The sequence below is a fragment of the Sceloporus undulatus genome, chromosome 2 (assembly GCF_019175285.1).
Source record: "Sceloporus undulatus isolate JIND9_A2432 ecotype Alabama chromosome 2, SceUnd_v1.1, whole genome shotgun sequence".
In the NCBI taxonomy this organism is placed as follows: domain Eukaryota; kingdom Metazoa; phylum Chordata; class Lepidosauria; order Squamata; family Phrynosomatidae; genus Sceloporus; species Sceloporus undulatus.
In genome coordinates, this window is record NC_056523.1 from 9,567,852 (window position 1) to 9,591,115 (window position 23,264).

The 23,264-nt window shown below is 42.7% G+C and overlaps 1 protein-coding gene across 1 annotated transcript in view; it reads left to right on the plus strand.

Moving 5' to 3' along the window:
• The first annotated feature begins 4,501 nt into the window (after positions 1-4,501).
• Positions 4,502-23,264, plus strand: part of LOC121923591 — a 29,185-nt gene continuing 10,422 nt past the window's right edge. Inside the window, exons 1-8 of the mRNA XM_042454145.1 lie at positions 4,502-4,584; positions 8,636-8,718; positions 10,581-10,707; positions 12,224-12,325; positions 12,956-13,117; positions 15,572-16,251; positions 19,369-20,059; positions 21,830-21,935. Of these exons, the coding sequence (XP_042310079.1) occupies positions 8,644-8,718; positions 10,581-10,707; positions 12,224-12,325; positions 12,956-13,117; positions 15,572-16,251; positions 19,369-20,059; positions 21,830-21,935 (1,943 nt within the window). The 5' untranslated portion in view covers positions 4,502-4,584; positions 8,636-8,643. The remainder of the gene's footprint in view (positions 4,585-8,635; positions 8,719-10,580; positions 10,708-12,223; positions 12,326-12,955; positions 13,118-15,571; positions 16,252-19,368; positions 20,060-21,829; positions 21,936-23,264) is intronic.

Below are 23,264 nucleotides of genomic sequence, written 5' to 3' on the forward strand. Positions count from 1 at the left end.
CAGGGGAAAAGCAATACTGGCCTGTTACAACGCCAAAATAAAGCTGCTTCGAGTCACAGTGGAGATATAGTGTTTGATGATGCATGCGTCCTAAGAATCCAGAAGCCACACCAAAGCTGCACTCCAGTCCTTAGGGCTGGTGTGGCTTTGGTGCGCCTTCTGGACTCTTAGGACGCATGCATCATTGAAACACCATACCTCCACTGTGAATCGAAGCAGCTTTATTTTGGCTGTCTGTAACAGGCCACTCTCTCCTCTCCTCTCTCCTGATTTATGAGGGCAAATGACTTTTGCATTTTGACCTCAGTTTGTTTTGCATTAGTCTCTGTTTTTTTTTATAAAAAGACCTCCATAGAAGCCAAGTGTCCTGCATCCTATAGCTATGCATTTCATTTTTGTGTGAATGCTGCAACACCTTTTACTATATTAATATAATACATTCAATCTGCATGGGGAGGCTGGGCACACAATTTGGATAGTTTTTTGGTGGTTTTTTTGGGCTATGTGGCCATGTTCTAGAAGAGTTTCTTCCTGATGTTTTGCCAGCATCTGTGGCTGGCATTCTCTGAAGATTATACTCTTCTTGCCAGCCACAGATGCTGGCGAAACATCAGAAAGAAACTCTTCTAGAACATGGCAATATAGCCCCCAAAACCCACAAAAACTATGGATGCTGGCCATGAAAGCCTTCGACTTCACAATGTGGATGTTTCTGCAATGGAGGGGGAGACAGAAAAGAGGCAAAGCAGCCCCAGCATCCTTGTCTGATGGTCAGTGGGGCTGACCCAGGCTAATCTGCTGCCTGATGCAAAGAAGGAGATGGAGCCCAACCTGGCCTCAATATTTGGGGACAGACAGAGCCTTCTTGGGGGCTACATCCAGGTCTACAATATTCTTCCTTTGGAGGATCTCTTTCTTACTTTCTCTCCATCAGCCCAGGATTTTGAGAACTGATTTTTGTTTTTAAATAAAGGGCTTTTTTTTTAGAAGGCGCTGTTTCAACTCCTATGAATTATTGGTTTGGCCTGTTTGGTGGGAAACCTGAAGGAAGGGCCTGAACTTGCTGGGTCATTTCAGTAGGAGAGGGAGCTCATTCCCACTTACATTTAAACTGGTTTGCGATTCATCTTCACTTTGTGTTCGTAAATGGATTCCAAAAGGTCCGTCATGCCCACTGTGAAACTGAATCTTTTCATTATCCCCTTGTAACCGCTTCTTTTTCAGAACAATTGTCATCCCCACTAGTTTGCGCTGCTTCATAGAATCATAGAATTGGAAGAGACCGCAAGGGCCATCCAGTCCAACCCCCTGCCATGCAGGAAATCCAAATCAAAGTATCCCCGACAGATGGCCATCCAGCCTCTGTTTGAAGACCTCCAAGGAAGGAGACTCCACTACACTCCGAGGGAGTGTCTTCCACTGTCGAACAGCCCTTACTGTCAGGAAGTTCTTCCTAATGTTGAGGTGGAATCTCTTTTCAAAATGCATGTTCATTACTGCGCGCCATCAGAGATGTAAGCGGCAGCCCGGGAAGCCCGGCTTAGGAACTATCCACCAGGAGCCCTGGTGGCACAGGGGTTCAATGCCTGTCCTGCAGCCACTCACTCAAAAACCACAAGGTTGTGAGTTCAAGACCAGCAAAAGGGCTCAAGCTTGACTCAGGCTTGCATCCTTCCGAGGAGGTCACTAAAATGAGTCCCCAGATTGTTGGGGGCAAATTAGCTTACAGTTGTAAACCACTTAGATACTGCTTAGGCGGTGTGAAGTGGTATATAAATGAAGCTTGTTTGTTTTTATCTATCTATGGTTCTTTGGTTTTGCAACTACTTGCCTCACTATGAGCTGCTGTCGGATCATCCAGGTAATTGCTAGTAGTTGCAAAACCAATTCAATCTTCTATCAGTTAAAAACAATTGGTAGAAGATTCACTTCATTGGTTTTGCAAGTACAGTACTTTCCTCACTGACTGGGAGGGAACAGAAGGTTGCATGCCTTACAATGGAACTCTTATATTGCATTTCCATCTATTTTGTATTTTTTATGTAAGACTTTACAGTTGTATCTAAATGTTGCAATAATACTGAGCATTAGAGGCCAAAGAGTCTGGCCCTCAGGTCCAGCACTGGCTCCTCCCTGGATGCACAGAGTTTCTGGGACATTGCATAGGTATCCAATGCAGTATATAATTTACAGTATATAATATGTTCTACTGTTAATATATAGACTACATTTGCTGCATATTCACTTCTTGTTAGTCCCAGAGGATCCAGAAAGAGGTACACTGTGCTTCCATTAATTTTAATGTTTCTGAATGGCTTCTTTTAGTTATTTGCAACGCCACACTGGAAATTATTTTTGATACTGTACACAGTGGAACTATCTCTTAATATTTACCTAGTGCATGTTTTAGCTATATTGTGTTTGCTTCCATTTGCAAACTGGTTTCAAGTTGGGGAGACAGGTTAGAAACAAACGTCAAACACTAACCCCACGAAAGAAAACCAAAGAGTCATCTGGGTTTCCCTTCCTTCTGAGGCTCAGGGCAGCTGTGCCTCTTGCAAACAGGTCTCCTATTATTCCAAATGGCAGGAAGGCAAGAGAGGCTGGCAGAGCAGGGCACCAGGGCAGCATCCCTGAGAGTTTTCTCTCAAAGGGAGATCCACCAAGTCCCAGAAGAACCAACAATCTCCCCAGAAAAGCCAAGCTTGCTGGCTCAGACTCTCAGGCAATAAGGCAGACATATGGAAAGGGAGAGGATGGAGCAAGCAGCCTAGTGGGTCGGCCCAAAATGATCTCTGCTGTTCCCTGGCAGCCCCCCTGAAAGACCCCCATTCAATCCCAGCTCATAGCAGGCCAGAGCTCCTGGGACAAGGGAAGGGATCCCAAAGGTCCCTGCTGTTCCTCCAGCCCTTTGCCCAGGCCCCAAATGAAGGCAGATCCCAATACAGAACCTCCTTTGAGGAGAGGCAGAGATTGGCAAGGGGCCCTTCAGCAGGGGCCATGCTCTGCCCATGGCTGCCAAGGGCACTATAGACCACATGCCAGATGGATGCTCTATTAAAGAAGATCAGTTTGCAGGAGCTGGGCAAGTAGTGGAGGACAGGGGTCTTGGAAATGTCTCATCTGCAGGGTCACCATGGGTTGAGATCAATTGTGGGGCAATTAATAACAATAAATGTATGAAATGAAGCCACCAGCTCAGGAAAGTGTTGCATAAGCAAGCAAAAATGTTTTCAACCTTCTGGTGATCACTTGAAGACGTCTTCCAAAATACATCCAGAGGATGCCTTTTTCTTTCACCAGCTTCCACTTTTCTGGGGATTTTCACTTTGTTGGCTGAACTTACAGTTGTTCTACGCTTTGTTACCATGCTGGTGTAGCTGGAGAGGAAAGCTTATCTCCTCCACTATTTTTCTTCTTCTGTTTTCCTGTTAATGCGCTCAGTAAGGGATTCTGGGGGCAGCTGCTGCTCAGCTTGCCTGTTGTAGGCAGGCACACAAAGCTAGAGTACCATTGTGGCAGAATGCAAAGATACAGCCATGTTAGTCTGTGGAATTGATATGTAGAGCAGTGGTTCTCAACCTTCTTAATGCTGTGACCTTTTAATACAGTTTCTCATGTTGTGGTGATCCCCAACCATAAAATTATTAATATAATAATATAAAATATGTGTTTTCTGATGGTCTTAGGCGACCCCTGTGAAAGGGTGTTCAACCCCCAAAACGGTTGTGACCCACATGTTGAGAACTGCTGGTGTAGAGAGCTCTTGTAGCACCTTTGAAACTAATATTGTAGCATTAGTTAGAATCGTTCTCTCTCCCAACTCAATCTTCATTTGCACCGTCCACTGGAGACATGCTGTTGTAACCTGATACTGAAGTCTGTTTTCTTAGGCCACCTCCTTTCCTGTTTGGGTTATTTCTCTTTAAAAGGTTATACTGTTGGTCCTTCTTATAAACGGATTCAAGCATCCATGGTTTGAAAATGTTTTAAAAAAATTAAATTTAAAATATCAAACAGATGCTACAGATCCTTCAATCCTACAGAAATCCTGGGATGTGTAGTTTGGCAGGGAAAGCCCCAAGACCTTGCAAAACTACAAACCCCAGGATTTCCCTAGGATGGAGCTACAGCACTTAAAAATGGTGCCAAAGCTGCATTATGTCTATAATGTAGATACAAAATAATGCAGTTGGTCTGAAGGGAAGGCTGCTCCAGAACTTGCAAAACTACAAATCCCAGGATTTTCCTAGGGTTGCATCCTTAAAGTGGTGTGGAACTGCATTATTTCTCCAGTACAGATGCACCTTGAGCCAAAGGTGGTGCAGTTATTATGGCTGCCACCTTTTCCAGTTCCTAGTCTGTTGCAAGCAAACAAGCAAGTAAGCTAAAAATCATGTCCCTTTTGGATCCTTTAGGGTTAAAACCACAAAGTTGTGGGATTCCTAGAGAGGAAAGTGTGGGAGGGTAGTAAGGGCATGAGGCCATTTCCTGTCTCCTTAGCCACGCCCCCTCCAGGGAAAAATGCAAATTGAGCACGTGAGTTCCCTGTGGTTTAGGATGCTGCAAGGAAGGAGCCGCAAGGTAAAAAAGACTCTCCATTTGGAAAGCAAAGGAGGAGGAGGAGGGGCCATGATCCTTTGAACCCAAGACCTACCTTTAGGGCCACTTATGGCCCTCCCCCAGGTGGACTACAACTCCCATCATCCCCTGCTGTGTTGGCTAGGGGAATGATGGGAGTTGCAGTCCCATAGAACCTGTAGTAGACCCACAGGTTGCTCTTCCCTGGACTAGGCTAGGCTAAAGTCTCTTAGTGCTTGTGCAAATTTAAATATATTTCATTTTTTGCATGCATAAACATAAAACTTTGGTATGTTGGCAGCAGCTGGAGCCAAAAGATTATTACTCTTATTATATTTATATTTTAATATTAAAAAAAACTTTTATTTGTATTTTATTTCAATGCATAGAGAGGAAGGTTGGATGGAAATATTTAACTAGTGTTTTTTATTATTTTATTGCCCATTGATAATTGTTTAATTATACTTGCATTTTGTAAGAGTCTAAATTTAGTCTAACTAAAACTACGGTTTGTAGGTATCTGTACTTAGGGATATATAGTGGATCCACACTTTGTTTTTCCTTCTCCCCTTGGTTTGGACTAAGTTTCAGTGAAAGCCTCTTGTGTTAGGATTAAAGAGATGCCAGTGTTCTTCTGGGTTTTGAAATCCTATCTGCTAATAAGAGTGAATTGCATGAAGCTACAGTATTCTTGTTGTTAATTGCCACCAAGTCAGCTTTGGCTTTCAGGTACCCTAGGAGTATACAAAAAGGTCTTGTAGCACCTTTGAAACTAACCGTGCAAAAGAAGTTATAGCATAAACCTTCCATGCATCTGAAGAAGTCGACTAAGGTGCAGTCCACACAGCAGAAATAATCCAGTCTGGGTCTGCTTTAACTGTCTTGGCTCAATGCTAGGAAATCCTGGGGATTGTAGTTTATTGTGGCACCAGTGCTCCCTGACAGACATGGCACAAAACTACTAGGATTCCCTAGCACTGAGCCAGGGCAGTTAAAGCGGTCTCAAACTGGATTATTTCTGCAGTGTGTTTTGGACCCAAGTCTACAAAAGCTTATGCTACAACTTCTTTTGCACATCCAGGAAACATATGACCATATGACAAAGTACAGTAACATCCAAACTACACAAAACAGTGACAGCTTTAGAATCACAAATAATGTAGCTCAGTTAAGTGGAAGCTGGAAGTCATTTAATTGTTGTGCTTATTTGGAAATACGATGTGATATTACACATTATATCACAAATAATGTAATTAGGAGATCTGTAGATGGATGTTTGTTGCTGTATTTGTTGGAATCCTTGTGTTTTACCTTTTATGTCAAGATAAATTCAATAAAATTCATAGTACAGTGGTACCCCGGGATACGAATGCGCCGCCTTACGAAATTTCCGGGTTACGAAAAAAATCCATTTAAAAAAACTGTTCCGGGTTACGAAGGTTTTTTCGGGTTACGAAAAATTTTTTGGTGCTTTTCGGCGCTATTTCACACGAAATCGCGGCTTTTCCCCATTAGCGCCTATGGGTTTTTCGGCTTGCGAAGTATTTCGGGTTACGAAAGCGGCGGCGGAACGAATTAATTTCGTAACCCGGGGTACCTCTGTATATGGGCATCGACAGGGGCATCGACAGGGGAAGCGTGTCCCTGTTGGTGCTCTTGGACATCACAGCGGCTTTCGATACCATAGACCATGGTATCCTTCTGGAGCGCCTGGTAGAGGTGGGAATCGGGGGCACTGCACTCCAGTGGTTCCGATCCTATCTCTCTGGGAGGTTCCAGATGGTGCAGCTGGGAGACGTGTCCCTCAAGGACTGGGGTCCCTCAAGGAGCCATTCTGTCTCCCATGCTATTTAACATTTACATGAAACTGCTGGGTGAGATCATCCGGAGGCATGGGGCGCGGGGTTATCAGTACGCTGATGACACCCAAATAGTTTTCTCTATGTCTCCGACTGATGCAGTGACTGAGGATGGCGTCTCTCCTCTTGTGGCCTGTCTGGAGTCAGTAATGGGCTGGATGAGGGAAAACCGACTCAGTCTGAATCCAGAGAAAACGGAGGTACTTGAGATAGGTTCCCCTGGTCCAGGAATGGCGGTAGTTCCACCTGTCTTGAATGGGATCACGCTTCCTGTGAAGGACTCCGTGCGCAGTCTGGGGGTGCTTCTTGACTCGCCGCTTCACCTTACAGCTCAGGTGAATGCGACGGTCAAGAGCACCTGTTATCAGCTTCGGCTGATTCGCCAGCTGCGCCCATACCTGGCTCAGAGGGACCTTGAAACGGTGGTACATGCTCTGGTAACCTCTAGATTGGACTTCTGCAATGCGCTCTACATGGGGCAACCCTTATACCATACCCGGAAGCTACAGCTGGTACAGAATATGGCAGCCAGGCTGGTCACTGGTACTTCCAGGGCCAGCCATATTACACCTGTGCTAAAAGACCTGCATTGGCTGCCCATTTGCTTCCGGGCACAGTATAAGGTGTTGGTGATTACCTATAAAGCCCTACATGGCTTGGGCCCAGGATACCTGAAGGACCGCCTCTCCCCATACATTCCACCCCGCACTCTCAGAACTTCTGGGCAGCAATTACTTAGGGTTCCAGGGGCCAGACTTACCTCCACAATGAGGAGGACGTATTCCATCGCTGCCCCGGCCCTTTGGAACACGCTGCCCACAGAGCTCCGCTCGGCCACCTCCCTGGCTCAGTTCAGAAGGGATTTAAAAACCTTCTTATTTCAAACTGCATTCCCCGAATGAAGTTCCAGCTGGCCTTCCTCCCTCTTTTGTTGGCAAGATGGTTGGCTGATGGGTTTTTAATTTCCTTTTAATATGTGTATTTTGTGTATATTTATATTGCCTGTGTTTTATTGTATTTGATTTTATTATGTTGTTCACCGCCCTGATCATTGGAAGGGCGGTATATAAATAAAAAAAAAATTTTTTTTTATATTCAATTTAAATATAAGACAGTGACACTGTATTAGGCCAACCAAAATGCACAAAATAAAGATGCATGCGTATTTTTAAATAAAAGACAGTGACACTTATATTAGGCCAACCAAAACGCACAAAATAACAATGTAGGCGCATTTTATACATTTGGTTGAAATGAAAGTACAGTTGAGCCTCAGTATCCACAGATTTCTTATCCATGGATTAAACCATTCACAGCATGATAATATTTTTAAAAGATATAAATTCCAAAAATCAAACCTTGCACCATTTTGCTACACCATTGTATTTAATGGGATTTGAGTATCCATGGATTATAGTATCCACGGGGACCTGGAACCAAACTCCAGCGGATACCAAGGGCCTACTGTTGCACTGTCTTGTGCATTTTGGATGTTATTGTACTTCTTTTGCACAGTTAAGGGTTCTGCAACATCCCTTTGCATACTGATATTCCATATTAACATGGCTATATGTCTCTGAAGGCTGCTCTATGAATGAGACACCTCCAAGTCTCCCTGTTAGCAATAGCCCTACCCAGTTCTTGCAAACTGAGAGCAGCCTTGGCTTCCTTGGTTGAGTCTATACACCTGTAATAATGCATCTTCCTACTGCTTTCCACCTTGCCAAGCATTATTGTCTTTTCTCTTGGGTCCTGCCTAAAAGATGCTGTGGTGAGGCCATTACTAAAAAAAAAAAAAAAAGCCTTGGCATGTTTTTTAATGATTTCATATGCTTAACTTTTTTAATTGATGCAAATATTTTTGATTCTGTTCTTAAAGTTGTTTTGTATTGGTTTTAAAGTATCATTTGTGAGCCACCTTGGGTGCAATTTAGGAGAACGGTGGCATATAAAATCAATCAATAAATAATGAGTAATGCCTTCTAATATTTGTCCAAAATTACAAAAGCCTTAGTTTAGTAATTTTGATTTCTAGGGAAAGTTAAGTCTTGATTTGCTCTTGAACCCATTGATTTGTCTTTTTGGCAGTCCACAATATCTGTAGAAATGAAGGAAATAGGTCCCCACCCACTACAACATGCTGGCTTAGTGGTGTGCAAAAGATGTTAAATTACTTGCTTTTCCCCCCTTCTCAGAGAGTGGAATGGATCTGTGCAGATGTCGTAGATCGTCCGCTTTTTGTCCTGGAGTGAATACGGCTGCTATACGGCCGACAAAGGTAAGGAAAAGATAACTGGTGAGACTGGTCTTTTCTTTTCTTTTTGGATGGAACAAAACTGTAGTTGGAGGGTTGGTCTGAGAGACTACAAAACCCATTTAACCTGGCTATTGGGCGTGCTGCCTGGGGATAAGCAGTGCTGTAGTCCCATCAGATGGAAGCCTGCAAGTGGGAAAAGTGGTGTTAAACCTGCAGGAAAGCCACTCCACTTCCTGTATGTTCCTTCAACTTGTTCAATAAAAAATTGAATACTGTCTGCAGTGCTGGTCACTATGGTCCAAAACCCACTGCAGAAATAATCCAGTGCTTTAACTGCCCTGGCTCAGTGCTAGGGAATTCTGGGAACCGTAGTTTTGTGAGACATTTAGCTTTCTCTAGCTCTGGTGCCACAATAAACTACAACCCCCAGAATTCCATAGCATTGAGCCAGGGCAGTTGAAGTGGTCTCAAACTGGATTATTTTAGCAGTGTGTTTTGGACCTATATCTGACACAGGATCTTGAAGAAGAGTGGGGAACAGTTGTGGGAGGCCAGGAGGGATGTACCAGCCCCACAGAGAAAGCTTGGAGAGCTACACCCTCCATGACAATATATTGTTGCTGTTGTGTGCCTTCAAGTCGTTTCTGACTTATGGAGACTCCTAACCATGGGGTTTTCATGGCAAGCTTAGTTCAGGGGAGATTTGCCATTGCCTTCCCGTGTGGCTGAGAGAGTGTGACTTGCTCAAAGTCACCCAGTGGGTTTCCATGGCTGAATGAGAATATAATTTTTTTAAAAAAGCCTTGCTGGATCAGATGAAACGACAGTCTAGTAGTCCATCATTCTGTTCCCACAGTGGCTGACCAGCTGCCTCTGAGAAAACCCATCAGCAGAACATGAGGGCATCTTGTGTTTTCTTTTTTAAATGGTTTTAATTATGCTGTGTTTTTAACTTATGCTTTAATAATATTTATTGCTTGTACTAATATTACTTATAACTTAATGTTTTACTATTTAATATTACTATTATTATATACAGTCATCCAGCCTGATTCGTGGACTTGGAGCCTGTGGTCGGAGGGACAAAATGGTGCATGTGCCTGAGGCACGTGCGCAGCAGTGCATATGGGAACACACTGCCATTGAAACCAATGATGACTCCAATATTGGCGTTTTTCTGGATTTGCGGGGTGTCCAGAATGGATCCCCTGCAAATCAGGAGGAACGACTGTACACATATTGTAATATTATATACACATATTGTTTTAATATTTGTTTTAATATTGTCGGCCCTTCTTATACAGGCGGCCCTTCTTATACACAGATTTTTTATACATGGATTCAAGCATCCACTGTTTGAAAACGTTCAAAAAAAGTATAAATTTCAAATATCAAACCTTGATTTTCCATTTTTTTTATAAGGGACAACATTTTGCTATGTCATTATATTTAATGGGACTTGAGCATCCACGGATTTTGTTATCCATGTGGATCTTGGAACCAAACTCCAGCGTATAACAAGGGTCCACTGTATATCTTATTTTAACTGATGTGCTTCAGCTAATGTTTTTTATCCATTAATTGTTTTTATCCCCCACCTCAATCCATGGGGAGAGGTGAGTAAGAAATAATAATAATAAATCATATCTGGAAGCATTAATAAGGAGCAAAACTGATTCAGTTGCTTTCTAAATTGTAAATTTTAAATTATGAATCTTAAATGTGGATTGCTTTGCTACATATGTGTCTGTTTGTTCTTTTAAGTTGTGTATTTTTAACTGATGTTGTGTATTTGTTGGTCTGTTCTTGTTCCCTTGATCCATAGGGAGAGGCAGATGATGATGATGATGATGATGATGATGATGATGATGATTTTCTTTCAGGAACCGGTGGCCTTTGAAGATGTAGCTGTGTATTTCACAGATGAGGAATGGGCCCTACTTGACCCAAGACAAAAAACACTTTATAGGAATGTGATGTTTGAGAATTATGAGAGTGTGACTTCTCTAGGTAAGGATCCATTTCGTAAGTGATCTATTGGGAGCAGGTAAGAGCATGCTGAGAATGACTGGTGACTGAAGGGATTTTGAAAGGCTGGTGTGCAAAACAATTATGGAGGGAGAGATAGGAGTCCATCAGTTCAGAAATAGAATGATAGAATCTTATATTATGTAGAGGTGCAATAATAGAATCTCAAGAAGTCGAAGGGACTATTAAGTGCCATCTTGTCCAACCCCTGCTATTCAGGAATATACAACTGAAGCACTCCTGACAGATGGCCACCCAACCTCTGATTAATGATCTCTATAGGAAGAGAGTTTACCAGGGGATCATTGGGGTGTGTGGACCACACCAGGTGACACCAGTGCTCACCAAACATCTTCCTTTTGGGATAAGTTGGTTATGGTGTTTGCCTGAATCCCTTTAAAACAGTAGTTCCCAAACTTCAGCGCCTGGAATTCCTGATTGCTGGCCAAACTGGCTGGGGCTCTGGGAACTGAAGTCCAAAACATCTGGAGGACCAAAGTTTGGGAATCACTCCTTTAAAACATTGGCACTGAGTAGAAAAGATGGAGTGAGTGGACCAAGATTCTGTGAGTGGAGAAACGAAAGGCCCCAGTTTTGTTTTGTTTTTTAAATTTTTAAATTTGATTTTAAAATATTCTTTTAAAATTTTCTTTAAAAAAACACAGCTTACCAAACTTTCACTTTAACCACATGAAACTATGTACATGTAAATATATTTAGCTTGTGTGTATGATTTTGCCATTTAAAGGCATAATTTTAATTTTGTTAGTTGTTTTATGTCACAACTATTTGTGTTATATTCAGTGATATATGAGAATGATGATTTATGAATAACATTAGCACAAAACACATTACTAAGGACTCTATATGGTATGATACGGGAGGAAGTCAGTGAGGGTGTGAGCCCATGAGTTTCACCAGGTGATGCCAGCCCTAGTGATGCCAGTGGGCTCCACCATCCTCCCAGGTATCCATGTGATGTGAGATATGACTTGTAGTTAGTTGGGGTCAGTCAGGATTTAGATGGGCTAAATAAGTAATCTTTAACTGCATGTTGAATGACTATTTAATTAGTTTTTGTGTTACGCATTTGTACCTCTGACAGTGATCTTATTGCTGTGGATAAGTTCAGGCACATTGTGTCTGTGGTTCAAGGGTGATGGTTTTCAGTGCTGGGATTATAGAAAGATGTCTTGCACAAACACGACAAGGGCATCTAGAAGGTCTCCACATTTAGCGTTATATGTGGGACAGGTGGAGGTCCTCACATTTGGTTACAGAGAGAGAGAAGATGGCAAAAAGGAAAAAAAGAAGACAATTGGCAGAGAGAGAGAGAGAGAGAATGGCACTGCCAACCTTTGGCATGTGGCTTCTTGATAGATTATCCTAAAGAGAGCATAAATTCCTTATCCCTGGGGTAGAAACTATATCGGGGCATGGATCAGTGGGGTGATTCTTTACAAGATAGCTTCATCTGTTTATGCATGTTCATTTCCAGAGCAGCTGCTGAGCTTTAAACCAGTTCTTATCTCTTGGCTGGAAGAAGACAGGGACAAAGAATGGCTTATTCAGAGCTCTGTGGAAGAGGAGAGGTTAACAGGTAACAGATGTGCAGTGAGTCCCTTCTTTCTCTAGGAGTTGTGACTTAATCATAGAGTTGGAAGCATCTCCCATTTCAGTTTCTGTCTGTCTCAAAAGCACTAAAGTAGCAGGTTTGAGTTCTGTTGTACATCCTCTCTTTGTCTGATCCCCATCATACCTGCTTGTATTTTCCTTTCCCTGTAAAAGATGGACAGTGGTGGTCCAAGTTGCCTAAGGCAGATGGAGAATTGTTGTTATTATTATTATTATTATTATTATTATTATTATTATTATTATGTTTTATTTATATAGCGCTATAAATTCTGCCTCATTCCCTCAGAATAAGGGAGGTTGGGCAGGCTCTGTGGAAAGCAATGTTGTCTGCACATTCCTATGGATGCTGCTCTCCAGAGATGCAGTCCAGCCCAAATGCTTTGTTCTGAGAAGTCCTTCCTCGGAGCCAAGCATTGTGGGCAGTGTATCCTGGGTGATCAATTTACAACAGTGTACAAAATATAAAACATGATTTTAAAGGGCTGAAAACATATTAAATACCATAAGCCTGCCTCAACATACTTTTTCCCCTGTATTTTTGAATTAGGGCAGTATTTTGATGAAAAAGTCTCCCCCTTCTCTTTCTCTTCCAAAGGTGATGGGACAGCAAATAAGATCAAGTGGGAGGATTGTTTTCAGCTGGAAGATTCCACATCAGAAGAAGAAGAAGGGGAAGACCACGAGGAAGACAAGGAGATCGAGTCCCTATCACAAAAATGCCATGAGAATATTTCCCTCCAAAATGACAGCAGTGAGCGTGAGTATTGGTTTAAACCGTGGTTTAAACCAGTGGTACCCAAACTTTGGTCCTCCAGATGCTTTGGACTTCAGCTCCCAGAAAGTTTACTGTTGACTAAAGTTCATGGAGCTTCTGCTAGCTGAAGTCCAAAGTACACTGAGGATCAAAATTTGGGAAGCACTGGTTTAAACCAACTTTTTCCATTTAAAATGACCAAGCTAAGATTGATCTGGTTTTTAATTTTCTGTGGCAGGTGGAACAATTGTGCTATTAAATTGTGTTTTAAATGTGTTTTGACTTGTGTTTTTGAAATAGAGCTCAGATTTAATTGTGTTTTAACTTTTTTATTAATAGAATTTATTTTTGTTAGACTGTGTTTTTAAATGTGTAAGCCACCTTGGTCCAAAACGCACTGCAGAAATAATCAAGTTTGAGACCACTTTAGCAGCCCTGGCTCAGTGCTAGGGAATCCTAGGAATTGTAGTTTATTGTGGCACCAGATAAGAATTGTAGTTTATTGTGGCAATTTTCTCTCTGACAGAAAAGGTTAAATGTCTTGTAAAATTACAGTTCCCAGAATTCCCTAGCATTGAGCCAGGGCAGTTAAAGTGGTCTCAAACTGGATTATTTCTGCAGTGTGTTTTGGACCTTTGAGCCCTATGCAGGGATATAAACTAACTAAATGTATTAAATAGGGTCACCATAAGCCAAAGTTGAGTCGATGGCCTGTAACTGTCAAAATGTAAGCAGGAGAATAGCCTTCTGTTCTCAAGCAAGGCCATCAGACTGGACCATCAGGTTTAAAAATTTTGTCAATTATAAATTTTACTGAAATTTAATTATTACCAAAAAATACAACAATACAATAGAAAGAAATATTTTTAAAAGGACACAAAAAGAAAACACTAAATAAATATGAGTAATAAATCCCACCCCAGTCAACTTCCTGCATGTTACTGACAATTATTTGCATTGGGCCCTCGGCATCCACTGGGATTTGGTCCAGAACCCCCCGTGGATACCAAAATCCACGGATGCTCAAGTCTCATGGTATACAGTGGCATAGTAAAATTGTGTCCCTTAAATAAAATAGCAAATTCTATGGGATCTCAAGCCCTGCTCTGCCTAATAGAGGTGCGACTGCATGCTCGCGCCACAATTGGGGAGAATAAAGCGAGGCCATCCATGGATGGGAGCGTATGCAGATGGCAAGCCCACGAAAGAGAAGAGCCGACTGTATTTTCAAGCTGTGGATGACTGAATCTGTGGGAAAGAATCGGTGGATATGGAGGGCCAGCTGAAATTTACATAAAAAGTTGCTCTTCTCCAAACTTGAAGTAATTACAGTTTACCCTCCATATCCACAGATTCCTTATCCATGGTTTGAAAATACACTCCTCCCTCCACATTTGCTGCTTTGACTTTTGTGGATTTGATTATTCATGGATTTTATTAATATGTTCTCTCTAGGAATATCTAGGTCCTCCAGCACAACTCTGTTGTCAATTTTAACCAAAAGTTGCCCTGAAGGACATCTAGAGATTCCTAGAGAGAACACTTCACTAGGCATTTGTAGCTCCTCCAGTGCAGTTCTTTGGTCAGTCTCTGGCAGATGTTGACCACAGAGTTGCACTGGAGGACCTAGAGATTCCTAGAGAGGTGTTCTCTCTAGGTAAAAACATAAGTGTTTTTGTTATTTGTGGTAGACACATTCACGAGAGTCCTGTGTGTCTAACCCCAGAAAATGCGGAGGGACAAGTGTATTTTTTTAAATGTATACATTCCAAATAGCAAACTTTGATTGTGCCATTGTATTTCAGGAACACCATTTTACCATGCCACTGTATATAATGATATTTGAGCATCCACGGACTTTGGTATCCTCAGGGTCCTGGATACCAGAGGATACCAAGGGCACACTGTGCATGTGTATATGTGTGTGTTTGTGTGTGCATGTGAGAGTGAGTATGTATGGTCGGCCCTCCACATTTGCAGCTTTGACTTTTGCAGATTTGATTACTGATTTGATTAATATGTTCCCTCTAGGAATCTCTAGTTCCTCCAATATGACTCTATGGTCAACATCAGCCAGATGTCATGCTGTAGACCTAGCAATTCATAGAGAGATCACTTATCTAGGCATTTGTAGGTCCTCTAACAGATGGTGACCATAGAGTTGTGCTGGAGGACCTAGATATTCCTAGGAGGGGTTTTCTCTTGGGTAAAAAAAAAATAGTGTTTTTGGTTTTTGTGGTTTTTCCACTTTCATGGGGGTCCTGTTCTCCTAACCCCAGATAATGTGGAGGGACCAGTTATATACAAATACACATCATTTTCCCATATACAAAAAATAACTAATTCTTAATCACAACCTAAAACGGTACCCCCTCATTTTCTTACCTTTAAAACCTCTATAAAATTCTGCCTGATCTGTGCATCATATTTTTAATTTTTGATTTGTTTTGTTTTAAGGATTGGAAGAGGGCCATTCTGAACTCCTTAAAGACCATTCCTATGACTCCCAAAGTGATTCCTTGCTCAAATTGGAGCCTGATTTCCTTCTTCTGCTGAAATTCTACCTCCGGACGCTGTTCTCTGTGCTCCGTTCCACTCTTGCCTTGTGTAATGCTTATCTGGTGAGCATGCGAAGGCGGCAGAAGAGGAGAGCACACATTGGCTTGGCTTTTCAGGACCACTTTTTGAGACGTCACACGGTGAGCCGGGCACTGTGTAGGAGACGGACCAGAAAAAGGGCTGCTCTTGTCGCGCTGCTGGATAACAAGCCACTCCCCCGACGCTGGTGGGTGTCCCCTGCAACCTGTCTCAACTGGTGGGAGAACTTTATGCACGAAACCACTGATGATGCAAAATGGATTGAGCAGTTCCGTATGAGCCGGGGCACCCTCTTTGAGATTGCCGAGGTGCTTCGGCCCAAACTTGAGAGACAGAGGACTATCATGAGGGAGGCCATCAGCGTGGAGAAACGTGTGGCCATCGTAGTGTGGTGGCTTTCGAATCTGGAACGCTATCGCGAGGTTGCCACACAGTTTGGCATCGGGAGGTCCACAGTGGGAGATATTGTTCTGGAGGTTTGCTTTGCCATCGAGCTTCTCCTCGCTCCCCAGATGATCTGCATGGGTGACCACCAAAAGGTATGTTTGGAGGATTTCTTTTTGAAGTAGTAGGAGGTGCATTCCATTATTTGTTGATTGTTGTTGTGTGCCTTCAAGTCATTTCCGACTTATGGTGACATTATCATGAGGTTTGGGAAAGATTTGTTCAAAGGAGGTTTGCTATTTCCTTACCAATGCCCAAGTGGGTTTTATGGCTGAGCAGGTAATAAAACCCTAATCTCCAGAGTCATAGTCCAACACTCAAACCACTGCGCCATCATGGCTCTCATATTCTATTTTGCATTCCATTATTTTACCATATTGCTGCCTTATTTTTTAAGATTCCAAAAAGTGTTGTAAATTGAGACTTTTTTTACTGTGCACCTCTGTGGCAATGTCTGTTTTCTAATCTAATGATGGCTTTGGGATTAGCAGTGCAACTAACACTCATTCCATAGGGAATCCTATGAGAGACATAGGTAGACTCATAGAGTTGGAAGAGACCCCAAGTGCCATCCAGTCCAACCCCATTCTGCCATGCAGGAACTCATAATCAAAGTATCCCCTACAGATGCTCATCCAGCCTCTGTTTAAAAACCTCCAAAGAACTCCACCACCCTCCAAGGGAGTGTGTTCCACTGTTTGATAGTTCCTCCTAATGTTGAGATGGAATATCTTTCCCTGTAGCTTGCATCCATTGCTGCAAGTCCTATTCTCTGGAGCAGCAGAAAACAAGCTTGCTCCCTCCTCAATATGACATCTCTTCACATACTTAAACAGGAATATCTTTATCTCTTAACCTTCCCTTCTCCAGGCTAAACATACCCAGCCTAAGTCTTTCCTCATAAGGTATGGTTTCCAGATTCTTCACCATTTTGGTCGCCCTCCTCTGGACATGCTCCAAGCACATATTGGCTTATGTATTCGTTGTTGCATCCCTTCGTTTTTGATTTATGGTGACCCTAAAGCGAATCTATCATGAAGTTTTCTGGGGCTGAGAAAGTACATGGCAGTGGGTTGGACTAGATGGCCCTAGCAGTCTCTTCCAACTCTACGATTCTATGATTCTATGCTCCTATGTTGCAAAATAAATAGACTGTAACACTGCTTTAACAGTCGTGGCTCCATTTTATAGAATCCTGGGATTTGCAGTTTGCTGAGGTGCCAGAGCCCTTTGACAGAGAAGGCTGAATATCTCACAGAACTACAGTTCCCAAAATTGCATAGCATTGAGCCATGGCAGTTAAAGCAGAGTCATACTGCATTAATTCTGCAGTGTTGATATAGCACTTGCTGGGAAGTGCAAGAGCAAGGCTACAGTAGCACTCCGCTTTTGCTTGTAGGCTTTCCATAAACAACTGGTTGACCACATTGTGACAGAGACTGCAGCTACATTGTAGAAAATAATGCAGTTTGACACCACTTTAACTGCCATGGCTCCATCCTATGGAATCCTGGTTCCTGAAGGTTGCCATAGAAAGAATCAGTTGTAGAAAATGGACACAAATGTACAGATCTGTGGCACAGTGGAAAACTTAAAATGCCAGTGCTTCCATTTAGATAAATTGAGACTCATCATCCATTGAGACTTATTCATACTAAATAAAGGGGCATTTGTACAAAAACATTGAAACATAAATAAAACCAGTCTTCTGTATCCACAGAGTCAGCCATCCACAGAGTCAACTATCCACAACTTGGAAATATATATTTAAAAAAAACACAACAACCAAAAATCAAACCTTAATTTTTACCATTTTACATAAGGGACACCATTTTTCTACATCACTGTATATAATGGGACTTGAGCATCCATAGATTTTGGAATCCACTGGGGTTCCTGGAACCAAACCCCAGCACATACCAAGGGCCTACTTTAAATATTATTTTATTAAATAATTATTTGATACAGTTTGAGTCTCCCTTATCTTAAACACTTGGGACCAGAAGTGTTTTGAATTTTGGATTTTTTTCTGAGTTTTGAAATACCTCTGTTTGTATATACAGTACATATACAATGAAATATCTTGGAGATGGGATCCAGATCTAAATATATACACCTCATATACATAGCCTGAAGGTAGTTTTATATGCAGTGTTTTAAATAATTTTGTGCATGAAACAAAGTTTGTGCACACTGAACCATCAGAAATCAAAGGTGTCACTATCTCAGCCACCCATGTGGACAATTTTCGATTCAGAATTCTGGATAAAGGGGACTCAACCTGTAGTTAAATGCATATTTCAGTATTTTAGCCATCATGTAGTGGTTTGAGTGGGCTGTGACTCTGGAACTTAGATCCTGCTCATCCATGGAAACCCACCAGGTGACCCTGGACATGTCACACTCTCTTAGCCTCATATGTCAAACCCTGTCTGAAGAAACATACCAAGAAAAGCCCTTGATAGGGGTCGCCATAAGTTAGAAATTACTTAAAGGCACACAACAACAGCAACAACAAATAAAGGAGTAGTGTTGGGTATATATATGTGACCAAGGAACATCAGAGTGTGGGCAAGATGACAAAAGTTATTATTGAGGAAAAACACACAAGGTAGGAGAGACTGCAGCAGTTTGCTTTTGCCTGAGCTGACTGGGAAGGATTCCCCCCCCCCCTTGCAGAATTAATGACTTTTACACTTGGAACTCAGTTTGCAGCAAATGAGGAAATCTGGGGACAAAGGGGGGAAGTAGGGGAAGGAGAGAGAGAAACAAAGAAACTGGGATATTTTGAAAGCAGCTGAAAAAGTGGGACAGCAGAGGAGTAATCAAAATTTTCCTGGCCATTATTTTCCTGGACATTAGGGGGGTTTATATTATTATTGCTGTTATATTTATTTATACCCCACTCTTCCCCCTCAAAAGTAGGACACAAAGTGGCTTACAATTTTAAAAAAAACACAATTACAATTAAAAACACACAAATGTGGGCATTAAAATGGAATTAAATGCAAGAGTGAGTGCGTTTACCAAAGAGCATCTTGGCCAAATACCCTTTTGCTTGGATTTTTTAAAACAAGCAATGTTTTGTTGATGTCATCATGAAATTGCCATTTTATCTATACCTTTAAAACACCTTTAGGGTTTATCATGTGGCTGAGTCTGTTGCAAAATTGGCCTTTCAAATTTACCACAATGTTTTTTATGTCTTGCAGATAATGGAGGGGTTTCGGAGCTTGGGTTTTCCTCACTGCATTGGTGCCATGGACAAGACTCACGTGGCGATTGTGACTCTTGCTGGTCAGGCGGATGAGACTGTCAGCCGCAAGAAGGTCTTCCCATTCCAGGTTCAAACAATCACGGACCATACTGGCCGATTTATTTATATTGAAGTAAATAGGAATGGGGAGAACGTCTTCTCCAACTCTGCACTGTGCCAGGCCATGGATGAGGGCACTTTTATTCCAGGGAACCCAACGGTCACCATGGGAGGGGTGCAAGTCCCGCCGCTGATCTTGGCGGATGACTCTTACCCTCTACGGAAATGGCTGATGACCCCCTACGAGGACCAGCCGAACGAGAGGGAAAGGGTATACAATGCAAATTTCAACAAATGCCGCAGCGTGATAGAACAGGCCATGTACAGATTGAGGGGACGGTGGCAGTGCCTCACTGGAAGGCTCCCCTTGGCCGAGGAGAATGTAGTAGCAGTGGTCACCGCCTGCGTTGTGCTGCACAACATTTGCGAGAGCAAGGGACACGTGCTGCAGGAGGGTGTGAAGGTTCCCGACCAAGTGTTGTTGCCCGAATGTGAGGAGGAGGTCCACCTCTATAACGAAAGGGACGTTGAAGAGGGAGAGGCCATCCGGAAGGCCATCACAGATTTCATGGCTGATCAAACCAGCAGTTGATATGAGCCCCATATGGGAACAAAATGGAATACACAGTCAGCCCTCCATATTTGTGGCTTTGACTTTTGCAGATTTGATTGATATGTTCTCTCTAGGAATCTAAGCCCTCCAACGCAACTCTACCAGAAATTGACCATAGAGTTGTGCTGGAGGACCTAGAGAGGGGTTCTCAGGTTAAAAACCTATTGTTTTGTTTTGTTTTTTTGCGGTTTTTCCACTTTCACGGGGGTCCTGTGTCCCTGCCCCATTGAATGTGGAGGGCCCACTGTATATTAAATGAACAAATTGACTGTTGGGACTCTTATCATAGTTTTTATTTGTCTTCTACATGAGATTGGTTTTGTTTTTTTTAAATAAAATTTATTGGATGACACCAACATGTTTTCTTGGTATTTTGTGACATGACTTCCTTTAAGACTTAGGTTTTGATTCCACCTTCAACCTCAGGAAGTACCTGGTCACTAACAGCTTGCCCTGGGCTGTCACCCTTTTAGCACTTGGAGTATCTTGCATTTTGGAATTCTGGAGGCTCAATCTGTTCCAGTTTTTGATCATAAATTGAATTTATCAAAAATCATACATAATTTGAAATGACATATCCAAGCTTTTGGTCAAGGGTGAAGCTTGTGAAGTATCTGGAGTTCTGCCTCACAAAGAAACCTCAGCCCATTGAAACATCTCTCCCAAAACTACCATTCTCACAATTCCCTAGGACACAACTGTATCAGTTAAAATCATACTGCTATAACTGTGTAGTGTGCAAAGCCTCCTGTACAATTACTGGGATTCCTGGAATTTGGAAGAAGAAGATGATGATGATGATGATGATGATGATGATGATGATGATGATGATGATGATGATGATGTATTATCAATTCCTGGGATTTGGATATTATTATTATTATTGGAACTTTGATGTTACAACAAATTCCAAATCCCAGGATTCTATAGGATCAGGATGACCGGAAACATCTTTTTCCAGGACTTGACCTACATTTCAGCTTTCTGTCCAGGAGGAAATTCCCAAACGCCCTCCATTTTGAGCCTGACTAAGAAGCCTGAGTTTACATCTCCATGAGTGTTTTTTAACTTTTATTGGGTCATGGTCAGACCGTTCACTGCTGCAGCTCCTCAACTGTGGAACAGCCTGCCAGAAGAGATTACTACCCTAGATTAGATTAGTAAAGAGTTTACTACCCTTGATGCCTTTAAAAAGGCACTCAAGACAGATCTGTTCTGGAGAGCATATCCACCCAATCATATATAAGGATTATCAGATGGACTTGACTATCACGGTATGACTGTTGGATGATTAGAGGATGACTTATTTTAGTGAACTAATAGTAATTTTAGTATTTTATTGATTGTATCTATGTACTGTAGTGTATTTTTATTGATGCAGTCCTGCCTCGATCCGCAGGGAGAGGCGGGAAATGTAAATAAACTATTTATTTTTATTTTTTTATTATTATGTCCTATTTCCCCCCCTTGAACCTCCTCCTACAGCTGGCAGTGCCTTGTCCTCCATTGGGGTTATGATTAACAATGTGGTTATTAACTACTGCAGGATTATTCCTCATCCAGAGAGCTCTAGTAATGCTTTACACTCAACTACAAATCCCAGGATGCATTGCCCCAGAATGGAAGCCAAAGTGAAACCATAGCATTATAACTGGGCAGTAGTGTGACTGGGGTCTTAGGTGAGTGACTGAGAGGGCCTCCTGATCCCTTTTATTGGTATTCCACTTGGATTGGCATTCCAAAGGTTCCTGGGGCAACGAGTTCTGCTTCCTAGAGAGGCAGGAAGTGGAAGGGACTCTTAATAAGATTCCAAAGATTCCTGGAGGCAACGAGTCTCGCTTCCTAGAGAGGCAGGAAGTGGAAGGGACTGTTAATTGGCATTTCAAAGGTTCCTGGGGGCAACGAGTCTCCCTTCCTAGAGAGGCAGGAAGTGGAAGAGACTTCATAGGCATTCCAAAGGTTCCTGCCCCGGAAGTATAAGGTGGCTTTAGTGGGCATGGAACAAGAAGGCTAAGGTAGGAAATTTGGGTAGAAAGCGCTCTTAAATGGTGGAGGGAAGAGGCTGCCTGGAGCTCAATGCGAGGCATTTGGGGATGCTGGGCCCTATTTTAACCATAGGATTTAAGCCTGGCATAAACACTAACCAAGCCCCAGTCTCCCCTTTTGCATCAGCCAAAATGCATCTGCACTGCAGAATTAATCCAGGCTGACACCACTTTAACTGCCCTGGTTCCAATGTGGTGGGATTTGTAGTCTTCCCAGACGTCTAGTCTTTAGAGGCTTGGTGCCACAGCAAACGACAGACCCCAGGATCCCATAGGAAGGCGCCATGACAGCTAAAGGGGCTTCAAACGGCTTTATTTCTGCAGCGTGGCAGCAGCCTGACTTCCATGGGTAGGTAACCAAATACTGGATTTGTTTGTTTATTTATTTTGTCCCACATCCATGGAGCATAGAGCCATAGAGTTGGAAGAGACCACAAGCGCCATCCAGTCCAACCCCATCCTGTCATGCAGGAACTCCCAATCAAAGCATCCGACGAGAGATGGCCATCCAAGCACTCTTTAAAAACCTCCAAAGAAGGAGGCGCCATGGCACTCAGGGGCAGCCCATTCCGCTGTCAGACAGCTCTTGCCGTCAGGACATTCTTCCTAATGTTGAGGTGGAATCTCTTTTCCTGTAGCTTGCATCCATTGCTCCAGGTCCTGTTCTCTGGAGCAGCAGAAAACAAGCTTGCTCCAGCTGCAGTGTGACACCCCTTCAAATATTGAAGCATGGCTGTCATGCCACTTTCTAACCTCTTCCCCAGGCTCCCTAAGCCACTTCTCATAGCGCATGGTTTCCAGACCTTTCGTCAGCTCTGCTCTGGTGCCACAACCAACTACAGTTCCCAGAATTCCACAGCATGGAGCCATGGCAGTTAGAGTGGTGTCAAACAAGATTATTTTTGCCATGAGGGTGCAGCCTAAGTAGAGCGGTGAAAGGCAAGAGCTTAGTCTGTCCCAGGAGAACCTAAAAGAGCCGCTCTACTCTCTCCATTGCGGTGCCTCTTCTGGCCTTTTTGAATGCATGAGTAGGGAAATGGTGGCTGCAGAAGCAGCTCTTTGGCACTTCTCCTCAAAGAAGACAGAGTAGAAGGAGTTGGCTTTTGTTAGATACTCTTGGGATGGTCTAAGCTC